General features: G+C 35.1%; 1 protein-coding gene across 3 annotated transcripts; it reads left to right on the top strand.

Moving 5' to 3' along the window:
• The first annotated feature begins 1,696 nt into the window (after positions 1-1,696).
• LOC109174619 lies at positions 1,697-11,208 on the top strand. 3 transcript variants are annotated; one of them, XM_019323868.1, is made up of 14 exons: positions 1,697-2,039; positions 4,508-4,711; positions 4,784-4,965; positions 5,545-5,671; positions 5,743-5,937; positions 6,182-6,229; positions 6,417-7,331; positions 7,484-7,567; positions 7,797-7,862; positions 8,298-8,368; positions 9,686-9,737; positions 9,841-9,923; positions 10,207-10,278; positions 10,394-11,208. In XM_019323868.1, the coding sequence occupies exons 1-14, from the start codon at positions 1,938-1,940 to the stop codon at positions 10,842-10,844; spliced, it is 2,652 nt and encodes an 883-aa protein (XP_019179413.1). In that variant the 5' UTR covers positions 1,697-1,937; the 3' UTR covers positions 10,845-11,208. The 3 variants fall into 3 exon arrangements, with proteins under 3 accessions (XP_019179413.1, XP_019179412.1, XP_019179414.1); XM_019323867.1 differs by having other exon boundaries at positions 10,204-10,278; XM_019323869.1 differs by lacking the exons at positions 1,697-2,039; positions 4,784-4,965 and having other exon boundaries at positions 4,622-4,711; positions 10,204-10,278.
• Positions 11,209-12,488: the final 1,280 nt, after the last annotated feature.

Here is a 12,488-nt window from a genome sequence, read left to right as displayed (position 1 = left end):
CAAAAAATTTTTTTTATTAAAAACAGTGCATGCTAGGTTCTACTTTTCTTGACTCTTGAGGCTTAATTATCTACTTGTAAAAGTAATCAGTTGAATTGGATGTTCTTGACAAAGACAACCAAATTAGTGGAAATTTGCATATATATGATCAATGAATTGTTAGTGTTACTTCTCTTAGGAACTTATCCACTAGTAATTGGAAAAGTAAGAGCTTGACCAAATAAAATTTAAATATATAATTAAAGTAGATAATATAAAATTCTTTATCTACTAAATACTTATTTAGTAAATAGTTATAATTAACTTAGCGGCAAATTTTGTTGTGGACCATGGTTCAAAATGATGTTCTTTTTTTTTTTTTTTTTTAATAAAAAGAAACGGCACATGTTCTGTGTAATTAATTATGTTTGTATAACATATTCAGTTTCATTTTAGATACATTGTAATTTCATTTCAGCATAACTAACGTTTTTTTTTTTCAACTACAGTTTCATTTGACATTATTCATACTGTAGTCTTATTACAGTGAGACCTATTATTGAATTTCATTTTATACACATTATAGTCTTGTTACAAAGCTACTAAATTATAATTCTAATTCAACCATAATTTCATGGGACAATAAACACTCAAATATACGAAACTGTTATTCAATTTCATTTTATATACGATGTAGTTTCATTATAACACAACTAAATTATCACTTTGATATAATTATAGTTTCATTTGACAATCTACACTCAATATGTGAGGCATGTTATTCATCTTCTTTTTATATATACTATAGTTTCATTTCAACACAACTAAAGTATCATTTTAATTAAACTACAGTTTCATTTGACAATATACACTCAATATGTGAGACATGTTATTCAGTTTCATTTTATACATTTATTTCAACACAACTAAAGTATCATTTCAATTTTATTCAAAAATAAAAAGAAGTAACATTTCAATTCAATTACAGTTTCATTTGATAATATAAACACAATATGTGAGACAAGTTATTCAATTTCATTTTGGATACACTGTAGTTTCATTTTGTTCCGAACACACTATAAATACGGGATTTGTTAAATATAACGCGTTTCTTTACTTAAAGAAACGACGCCGTTTTCGGACTATGGTCCACATAGCTGAAATGCACTCCTACATGTAATATATAATAGTTATATTACATATACTCCTAAATCTTACCCCCTGATGTGGCAGTCTGATAAGCTATTTTTTTCATATAGGAACCAATACAAGTGTCTACATCAAAATTTTGTGTGTGTGAGAGTAAAAATTGGGAGTAGAAAATAAGAGTACACATAACATTTTCCTATACAATAAGGTATCTTATGGATCAAAAAAAATTCTAAGAGAAATAAATAAATAAACTATTGCCAAATGCCTTGTGGTCGAGCGGTATAGCTACGATCCCTCAAATAAGAGGTTTCAAGGTTCGAACCTCGACGACGGGCGGCGACATTTGGCAATTTACATCCTCCCACACGCTCTGTTGGGTGGGGACCCCTTTTGAAAGTACTTCAAAAAATTGAAACAATGTTCTTTTTTCTTTTTTTCTTTTCTAATTTAATTGTTATACTTGTAGGTAACAAATATATTCCCTCCAAGTACTACCAAAAAAAAAAATATTCCCTCCAATTATTTTTGGGATTTGATTGAATAGAATACACCCCATCGGCCCCGTACAAATAGTGTGCAATATCCCACTCACTCCGTTGGTTCATTTGGGGCTTTGCTGGTTTTCAAGGGTTCCGGGAGCTCTCTCCGACAGAGGGGGGGAGACCGTAATCCTTAGACGGAACCGAACGAGAATCCATAGGAGGACGATGAAGCTCCCTTGCTCTCTCCGGGGCTGCGTTAATTTCTTGCTCTTCTCGATTGTCTGAGCGGGAACCGTTGGTTTTGCTGTGTAAGCTACTGAAACGATGCCGTCTTCTCAGAGTGAGCTGGAGGAGCAGTTAGTGGAAGCTGGGAAGAAGCTTCTTCAACCGCCGTCTTCAGTTGTTGAGCTCCTCCATTTGCTTGAGGTAAGCCCTAGGCTCATTTGTATTTTCTTTTGTTTATCATTATTCTTCAATCTTTTAAAGAACATGTATCATTACTGAATTTTCACATTTTCTTGTAACTGGAGTTTCCCTGCTTGCGACTAGATTCTGTGTTTTTTATAGTGTTTTTGTCTTTTGTTTGGTTTAGTGACGCCCTGAATGGAAACCATTTGCATCTTTTGTATGTTTTTTTTTTTTTTTTTTAATAGTAATTTAAGATATTTACAATTTGTTGGGGAGTAGTATAATCTGGGGTTATCTGATGTAGAAACTAGAAATGAGTTGTATTTACTTTTCATTTGATCTTGGAAGTTGGAAATGGAATTTGATGTTTTTCTTGGCTTTACCAAAAAAGGGCAAAAAATACTAGATACTTGGACACCAGTTTTATGCTCTTCAAACATCTTCAAATGGGTTTGCAGAGCAGTAGCACAATTCTGTGGTGCAGGCTTCTTTTTCTTCCCATAGGTTGTGGTGGGTGTCTGGTCAGAACTGAACCAACACAACAAGTATATTGATTTTGTGTGTTTATAATCTTGATTGTGATACAAGAGTTCATAGATTTGCATTCTAGATGCACATTGTTCTTTCTACTCATCAAAAAGATAGGATTTTCATAACAATCATAGTTAATAAAATATGTATGAATCATGTATATCAGTTTATGTAGTGAGTTAGGGTTAGAGTTGCAACATTAATTTTTCAAAAGAGCCAATGCTTTAAAAACAGTCCAGCTTTTATTGAGCACCTGGTGACTGGAGCCATTGACACATCATACTGTGGATGACTATTGACAAATGCCATTTGCTTCTAGATTTAAGTCTCTGCCCTTTTCATGGCTTTCTGTTGCTTTGTTACAGGAAGTCAGGAATTGGTGGGACAAAGTGAAAATAAGGTAGTTGAAATGGGATGTGGGAGGAAAACAAAGCACTGTTTTTGAGTGAATGAGAAATGAACGGAAATTAGGGAATGCTAAATGGGTTGGTTTGTGAAGTCAGAAGACTGGGGTCGAGAAAAACGAATTTGAAGTGACAAGAAATGAATGGTGAGTTTGGGAAATAAACTGAATTAGGTAGGGATTTTGGGCCAAGAATCCATTCTGATTCTGGTCCACCCAAATCCAATACTGAACAGAAACTTCAGTTCAAACCCATTTTCTTGCACTCCAACCCAATAGTAAACAACCCATAAGGCTCCATAAGTCCAAGGTAGGCTTGTCCAATTATAAAATTTGATTCCGTTTTGTTAGTTTGTGGGAGTTAGTTGTGTTTTTCTGAACCATTGCCATCCGCAGTTAACAGAGTCAATGCTGAGGTAACTAGTACTGAATTCCTTCATTTATTTAAATCAGGTTAAACTGTTAAAGCAACAGAAGTGACAAAAAGGAAAGCAGGATTAGAAAAATAGATTCTGCGGTTGGTCTGACACTGAATCTTTAAGAGATATTATTTTGACATGCAGACATGCAGTATTTGTAGTTGGCTGATAGAGACAATAAATTTTGCTTATCTAGTTATCATGATATTTAAAGACATGAAATGTGGGGTACAGCTAGACACTGGTGCGGGAGGACATAACTTTTCTTTTCTCACCACTTTCAATTGAAATTTTCTTAATATGAATTTGCCACTAAAGTCATTTTGAAGTTATTTTATCTAGAATTGTGTAATCATTATCATTACCCTGTGTTTGAATGCTTTCATTTATGAACTGAGGTTCCTCTGTGAAGTGTTCACATTTGTAAGAATTGTCAGAAAGTGTTTATCCAAGTATCCAACTGGTGTAGGGACATAAAGGTGAATATTAACATCCTGGACTTTCCTAAATGAGGGATTGGATATTACTTATCATAAAAAAGGAAAAAAAATAATTAGGGATATTAGTATTAAGATTTAAGAGACCATACTTGTGCTATTGAATTTCCTAGTTGAATTTCTTTAGAGTTGGTTTTCTTCCATGTGTTCAATGTTCAAGCCTTTCAATATTGCAGTAAAGGGATCATATTGAAAACCATTTGTATGTACCGATTTGCTATTAAACAGAAGTTTTTTGTGGTTTTCATGTAACAGGCGTAAATGTTCTAAAGATTTTTTTTTTTGTTTGTACTCATTCCCTTGATTGAGGAAGTTTTATATGATTACATTTTAATATTGTGTGTAATATGCTTCTGGACTCTGTCTTCCAACTGTTCCAAGGGCAGAAGGGGCTTTATATACACAGTAAATTGAATTTTCATGTTGATCTTTGGAGTTAACTGCTCAACATATCTCCTTTAGTTGTTACATTAACTACCAAGATGTTAATGTAGTTATTACCAAATACATGTCATCCAGTAATTTTATTCACTATTGTGATTTCTTTCCGTAAAATAAATGGAATCTTCTGATTATTTCCTAGTTCAACTTTTCTTCTATTTTCTTTTTCTCATTTCATTTTCTTCCATTTTAAAGCAAGTTGAGTCCTTCCTGTTAAAAGTGAAGCAAGCACCAGCCAAGTCCATGCGTGATGCACTTTCTCCGTTAATGAAGGCACTGATTGTGGATAAATTTATGAGGCATCCTGATGCTGATGTGAAGGTTGCAGTTGCTTTTTGCTTAAGTGAGATTACCAGGATTAGCGCACCAGATGCTCCATATGATGATGAGAAGATGAAGGTACCAAACATCACATCGTTTTCTATTTTTTACTTCCTTCCCTTCATAACATTCTGTTATATTGATACACAGGAGGTCTTCCAATTAATAGTCTCAATTTTTGAGAATTTATATGATGACTCAAGCAAATCATTCAATAAGAGGGCCTTTATTCTTGAAACTGTTGCAAAGGTTAGGTCATGTGTTGTCATGTTGGATCTGGAATGCGATGGACTTATCATTGAGATGTTTCAGCACTTCTTTAAGACCATTAGGTATAATCTTCTGGCTCATGATGCCTTTGTGTGTGTGTTTTTATTTTATTTTATTTTATTTTATTTATTTTATACTCAAATTTATTATTGTTGTTATTTTGATTACTAAAAAAATACAGTTCCAAATATTTGATCTAGTGAACCTTTCTTGTATTTATTTTTTTGGTGGCATTTTTAATCACGTGGATACTTACATTCTCAATAAGCCTATGGTTACTTGAACATATCCTTTATGCAAAAAAGGGATCTAGTATTTTTGAAACTTGCCTATTGATGCCATCATAGAGCAGTTTCCTATATTTGTTTATGGTTTGTATAAACTGATCTCATGAAATTCTAACAATGCACTATGAAGAGCTGAAATTTGTTTATATGCACAATGGGGGTGCAAGAGTTGGTTTGTTACTTTTTTATTTTATTTTATAAATTTAAGAAAATTACTGTAAGTGTTGATAATTTATTGATTCATTTTTTGGAGCTTTGACTGTATTTAAGATAGAGTTATGATGGTACTAAGAGGTTTCATACTGATGGAAGTGAAGTTTTCTAACTGCTCTTTGCTCTATATTCAACCTCCAGAGATTCTCATCCAGATAATGTCTTCTCATCTATGGCAACAATAATGAGTCTTGTAATAGAAGAAAGCGAAGATGTATCTGTGGAGTTGCTTACCCAGCTTTTGGCTAGTGTGAAAAAGGACAGCAAGGTCTAGTCTTTGTTTCCTAAATTCTTTTTTGGGTAGTCCTTGACTATTTCTGATTGTTTACTTTCTTCCAGGATATTATGCCAATTGGTAAAAGGTTGGGGGAGAAAGTATTTGCAGACACTGCATTGATACTAAAGCCTTACCTGACACAAGCTGTAAAATCTTTGGACCTCTCTTTGCATGAATACAGTAAAGTTGTTACCTCAATACTGGAAGGCACTACTATAGTTGAGCATAGTAATGATCATACTTTGAAAAACCAACTGGTAAGTTAATCTCTTGTTTAGTTATTATAGTCTCTCTATATGGAATTTTGGAGTATTAAAAGAAGTTATTATCTCTTCATTGGGTTTCTTTTTTGGCCTCTCTAAATCATCAGACTTTCAAGCAAAGTTGGAGTAAAATTACTTTTCCTTGATGGGGCTTTTGGCTACACAATTTTTTTGTTCCTCAGTTTCCTGGAGTTTGTCTCATGTGCTAACATCATTTTTCGTTGTGGATTTTGGTTAGACTGTTGGGAGTAAAGCAGCTACTGCATCTTCAGATGAGGCAAGCCAGGCATGTAGTTCATTTGTTGTTGTTGTTTTTTTTTTTTTTTTTGGAGGGGGTGGGGTGGGTGGATATAAAATTTGAAAAGCTAGCAGGCTTATTTACAAGAAGTTCTGATTTCCCTGGTAAATTTTTTGTGGCTCACTTTGTGCAACACAATTGAGCAGTTGCAATAATCAATCTCTTGTTTTATCAGAGGCCTGAGGACACCGAAAAAGATGTATGTTCTGAAGACATCAGTCATGCTGTGAATACATCTCCCAAATCAATTACAAGCAATGGTTCTCGTACCATGAATGGTAAGACTTCTGTGCAAATAAAATCTGTAAAAGAGACGGAGCATCATAGTCCCAACAATCAACCAGCTACTGCAAAGGACGCATCCAAGTCTGAGACTAATGACCCACATGCTGGGGAATCAGTAAAATCCAAATCCATGTCTGAACATACTGCTAAGAAACAAGGAATAGAGTCTAACTCATGTACACAACTGACAGAAGATTTTGACCATGCTCCTGTTGATAATGAGAAAGATAGTCAGATGTTTCCAGATGGTAAAAAAGGCTGTGGCGTACCTATTGTCGATACACCTAAGAAACTTCCAGCAGAACAAAAGGGTAAAAGAAATGATGTTGATAATTTGGCAGCTGGAGGGCCAGGTCTTGAAGAAGAAAAAAATTTAGAGGAAAAGGAGATAAGTGCTCATCTTTCTCCGGAAAAAAAATCCAAGGGTGAAGTTGTCAATGTTGCTTGTAAATCCCCTAGTCAAAGCCTTCCTGATGGGAGACATGGCAATACTGTTGATCAGCTAATAAAAAAAGAGCACTTGCTTCAAGAAGTGAATGTATCTTCTGACATTGCATTTAAGGTCTCTGAAGGAACAAGTGATTCTGAAGCAAAGACACCAAGTGCCTCTGATAGAAAGGTACATTCGGAGCAATGTGGCTCCATGAGTGATTTAGAGAAAAAGAACCTGAAGCAGCAAGGTAAGAAGAGTGATGCTAGTAATAACCAGAAGGATGGTCTCTCATTGAAGAAGGAAAGTGCCAAAAAATCTGGTCACGGAAAGACTAGTCTAGAAAAGGAAAGGAAATCTGCAGCTAAAGATGATGTAATTTCTATTGCGCCCCTTATATATATATATATATATATATATATATATATATATATATATATATATATATATATATATATATATATATATATATAACAACTTGGGTATCTTTTGAATTTCCATTGAGGATTTTTTCATTCATCTTGCAGATGTTTTCTCAGAAGTGTGATGATGGCAAGGAAGAAGAAACCACTAAGATGATTGTGAAGAGACCTAAATCTGGTGCTAAAGATGTAATTCTGTGTGCCTCCTTATATATACATATACAAACACACACATATGAAGCTTCTACAATGTCTTTTACTACCATGCCTCTTATAAAAGGAAATAGGGAGGGCACTCTTGTCACATTCTAGTCCCACCCCCCCACCCCCTTACCATCTCTCTTTCTCTCACTTGTATATACATTGGTAATTTCTTGAATTCTAAATCCACAAGAGGATCTTTTCGTTAATGTTGCAGATGTTATCTTCAAGAAAATCTCCTACAATGCCTACTAGTGTGCAGAGAAATTATTGCAAGGAAAAAGTGAGTAGTTGAGATTAAGATTCTTCTTTGCTTAACTGAAATTGCAAATACTATTTTAGTGATTGTAATGTTAGTCCTACATGTTACCCGCATTTATTGGTTGCAATTTGCAAATGAGGCTTTCACCGTAATCTGTTCCCATATCATTATGGTATCATTGACCCCCCTTTCAATGCTGCACTTTCACTTAAAATTAGTGACTTACATACCCTTTTGCTTATCTACTTGACTTTGCACAGGCTTGCACATATACATTGCCTTTGTAGGTTCATATTTTGTGCATTTCTTGATCCTATGACTATAACTAGTTAACAAAACTATACTTTTTTATTCTCTCCATCCCTTCATTCCCTTGCCCCTCCCTCTTATAAATTACAGAATTTTCTCATAAGTTCTTGATTTTTGGTAAATGTATGATTATTTACTATATGCCAGGCTGCTGATATAAAATATAATGAGAGCCTGGTTGGTTCCAAGGTCAGAGTTTGGTGGCCAAACGATCAAGTGTAAGTTCTATTCTTATCTTCATTACTAGTTACTACGACGCGGAATGCACAATTAGTTCAATGTCCAATACTTATTGTAAGATCAATATGTACATGCATCATAACAACAGAATGTAAATATGTAATCAACATTTCACAACCCAAACACACACACTGCGTCAAGAGAGATAATGCTATTACTTAAAATTGAAATAAAAATGGCAAATACATTTTATTGAAATCAAGCATGATAATAGTATTATATTCAACATAAAATTGATAGACATTTGTAACACTACAAAACTGTTTAATTCACAAAGATAAGAACCCTAGTTTAAGATGACTGAATAATTGAGAGGTGAAGTAATTGATTAAAATGGTAAATAAGGGATTTGTGCAATGGTAAAAAGGGACATAAATATTAAAATCACAACACAAGAAGCATGAAGTACAAGCAATTGATGCAACTTTTCTTTTTGTTAATACTAATGGTAACAGACTAAAAAGGTAAATAACAGATTTGTAAGGGTAAAAGTGGAAGGAAATATTAAAATCACAATACAAAAAACATCAAGTACTAGCAATTGATGCAACCTAATACATGAACACATTCTTTATTCCTGTTATGATTTAACAAGATTGCCTGGTATTAAATTTGTTAGATAAAAATTCTGTAGCTGGTTGATCGACAAATATGGGAATGAGGATTGGAGAATTAGCAATCAACCTACCAATTAGGAAGCTTGACAAGCAAAACTTTTGTGCACCTTAGATCATTGCGTTATTACTTAATGGAAAAAGGGTCAAAAAGGCCCTCCAAGTATTGGTGAAACAACAATTAGACTCTCGAACTTTAAAAAGTTTGAATTAAATACTTGAACTCAATAAAATCGTGCAATCAAGTCCTTTTTACCAGTTTTTAGATGTTAACCTTAGGTTACTTGCCACATCATGCCACCTCAGATACTTATTGTACAGTTGGCACTATAAAATATATCTTAGGGTGCATAAAGTGGTGATGGTGAATAAGATGGGGTTCTTAGTGGGGTGCAGAGTAATGTTGGGGGGGGGGGGGGGGGGGGGGGGGGTTATCTCTCTCAATCAACTATGAGTATGTGTCTGTTGGCCTGCAGAAGTTTAGAGTGGACTAAAGTAGTTGGAAGTCGAAATTTGATGAAGGTGTTCATTTGGGGGTTCAAATGCAGAGTGCACAAGTTAACTGCTACGTTATCCTGAATGGATAGTAGTAATATTTGTTTTGTGAACAAGTGAACCACGAAGATTAACTTCAAAAGATTGTGTTCTTGTAGTTTTATTAATTTGATTTGACAATCACAGATTTTATGAAGGTGTAATTCATTCCTTTGATCGTGTCACAAAGAAACACAAGGTCAGTTCACTTATTACATCAGTGTCTTCTGCTGCATGATAGCTATTTGTTTTCATATTTTGACCCTTTTAGAAAATAAATAGTACAACTATCTTTCAATCAGGTTCTGTACCTTGACGGAGATGAAGAAATACTTAGGCTTAGTAAAGAAACACTGGAATTCATCAGTGATGCTTCTGCTGATATGTAAGTATTATCTTTTATGTCTGGGGGACAACTTAATCTTCTAGACCATTAGATATTATGAAAACCTGGATTGAAGTTGGTCTTTTTATGTTTACACTGTTGGTTCCAGTGTCTTGGTTTCTCCAGTCTTTTGTGATTTTCTTTTGATTACATGTTATCTGCTATGAACCTTACTGGATTTGTTCGTTTGTTTGAGCATCATTTTTTGCCTTATTTTGTTCCTAGTAGAGATTTTCTTTCCCCATATTTATAATATCTGCTTCATGTGCTTTCATTGCAGCAGGCAGAAGAAAAAAGCCAAAACAAGTTCAGGAACATCATCTAAGAATGAAAAATCAGATATTACACCAAAGAGGTTTGTTTTATTTTTCTAATGCCAATATATTCTCCACTTCTCATTTTGACCCTTTGGCTTTCTGGAAATACCAAACAAAAAAAAAAAAAATATAACAAAGTGTACTCTTAACCAGTGGCGGCAAGTCGGGTTGTGCAACTTCAAAATCTGCTTGTAAGTCCAGCGGTGAAGTTAAAGTTGAGACCAAGTCCAAAGATCACCCCTTTAAATCAAGTGGTAAATCTAAGGATGTGAGTGGCGGTAAATCTAAGGATGCTATTTGCAACTTGCTCAAATTCAAGACAAAGCAGGATATCTCACCGAAGACTACTGGCGAATCCAAGCAAGACAGTGCCAAAATTCCCCTCAAATCACAAGGTAAAAGCATCCAAAGTGGTATAAAGCCTAGTGGCAATACTACTGCCAAAACAAAATCCAGTGTGTCAAGGGTGAAAGAAACAGGGGATGAAAAGGAAACCTCAAGTGAGACTGAAAAAACAACAGATGCTACGAAGAGAAAAGCTTCAGATGCATCAAAGGAGCAAGAAACTGAAACAAAGAGTGGAAAGAAGCATAGAAAAAACTAATGCTGATGATTGTTGTACACTGTAATCTGCAATCAGAACTCTTCAACCTGTTGGATAGCCTATCTAGTCTTTTAATTGAGGCTGAACCATTCGCGTTGACTCCATGGTAGTTGCCTTCATTCTACCTGCTTGTTGCTTTTATTTCATATTTTCACTAACTTGGATGTCATGTGTTATTGAGTCCATATTAATTTGAACATTTGATGTTGGTGTAAGCCAAGTAGTGTGGATATGGAGAATTGTTAGTGTTTGTAGTTGCCATTCTATTGCCTTTCCCGTGTGATTTGATTAACCCTTTCTTGTCCATGAATAGATGGTGAGGAAATCAATCCTTTGAATAGTTTTATGAAGCCCTTTTAAATTTGATCTTTGAGAATTTCTATGATATATAGTTATATACCCTACCACTCTCTCTACGAATTTCTTAGAAAAATGCTAGTAGTAGTAGCTTTCAATCCTTGGCAATTTTATCCATATATAAGCTGGAAAGAGGGAAGCTTTCAACATTACACATTATATTAAAGTCGGTTAGAGTCGTAAGAGGAGATTTATTAAATGCATACCTTCAGATAGTAGCAGTAAGTTTCTTTCGTAATTTAATAATGGGAAAATGACATCTTTGGTCCCTGAGTTATACCTAAGTTCCGACTCATTCCTTGAGTTATGACTGTATTCATTTTTAGTTTCTTATGAACGAAGTGGCGCATTTTGTCATCGACCGTTAAAAATGACGGAAAAAGTTAAAAATATTTAAAATTTGACGAGTAAAGTAGGAAATTCACATTTTATTCTCCTTTTTATATCAAAATCACTTTCACAACATTATTTTCACTTCTTAGCCTCTTATTTCAAGATTGTTCAATTCTAAAAGCATTTCAACAACTTTAGTATGACTTGTTAGGAACCTGGTTCTCGTATAACAAATTTAAGACTTAGCACAAACAAAGAAACACTTGATCATTGTCTTCAGACCGCTACTGAGGACGTTACTTGCGACAGCCACCGCCACCATGCAAGCATGGCGTCGAACCCGGCTCACTCACGACGCCCGAATGCCGCCGGAGCAGCCTGCTGCGATCAAGACACCGCCACTGCCTCATGGACAGCTAGCCGCGCCTGCTGTTACGCACGTCATGCCACCACCGCGGGTTTGCTGTGTCGACGCTGGATTCCTCCACGACACGGGCAAGGTGACGGTAGGAGCAATTCTCCTCGATATAAATGGGGGATATGTTGCAGCGTTCAGTGCACCGCTCCCGGATTGCTTTTCACCACTTATGGCCGAGGCGTTCGCATGCAAGGAAGTCTTATCCTGGTTAAATGATCGGGGCGATCGGTCAATAGAGCTATACACAGCTTGCTTGACACTACAACGTTATCTTACTTCACCACCATCTACAGTTCGTTCCTACACCGGCTATGCTATTGATAGCTGCAAAACATCTACATCTTTGTTTGATTTCTATTCGTTTAGATTTATACCTAGATCATATAATTATTTAGCACATACTTTAGCATCTACAGCATTCCAGCATCCTACTACTATGTATTGGGATCTCTTCCCACATGACATTATTGCGGCTTACTTCTAATGAAATTACCACTTATTATTTTCAAAAAAAAAAAAGAAACTTATCATTGTCT

The sequence above is a fragment of the Ipomoea nil genome, unplaced genomic scaffold (genome assembly GCF_001879475.1).
Source record: "Ipomoea nil cultivar Tokyo-kokei standard unplaced genomic scaffold, Asagao_1.1 scaffold0642, whole genome shotgun sequence".
Lineage (NCBI taxonomy): Eukaryota > Viridiplantae > Streptophyta > Magnoliopsida > Solanales > Convolvulaceae > Ipomoea > Ipomoea nil.
Note: the sequence above shows the minus strand (reverse complement) of the source record. Positions and strands in the feature narration are given on the sequence as shown.

Coding starts and splice junctions, on each gene's coding strand:
- LOC109174619 (XM_019323867.1), top strand. CDS start 1,938: ATGCCGTCTTCTCAGAGTGAGCTGGAGGAGCAGTTAGTGGAAGCTGGG. Junction 4,712..4,783: donor ATGATGATGAGAAGATGAAG/GTACCAAACATC, acceptor ATTGATACACAG/GAGGTCTTCCAATTAATAGT. Junction 5,672..5,742: donor GTGTGAAAAAGGACAGCAAG/GTCTAGTCTTTG, acceptor ACTTTCTTCCAG/GATATTATGCCAATTGGTAA.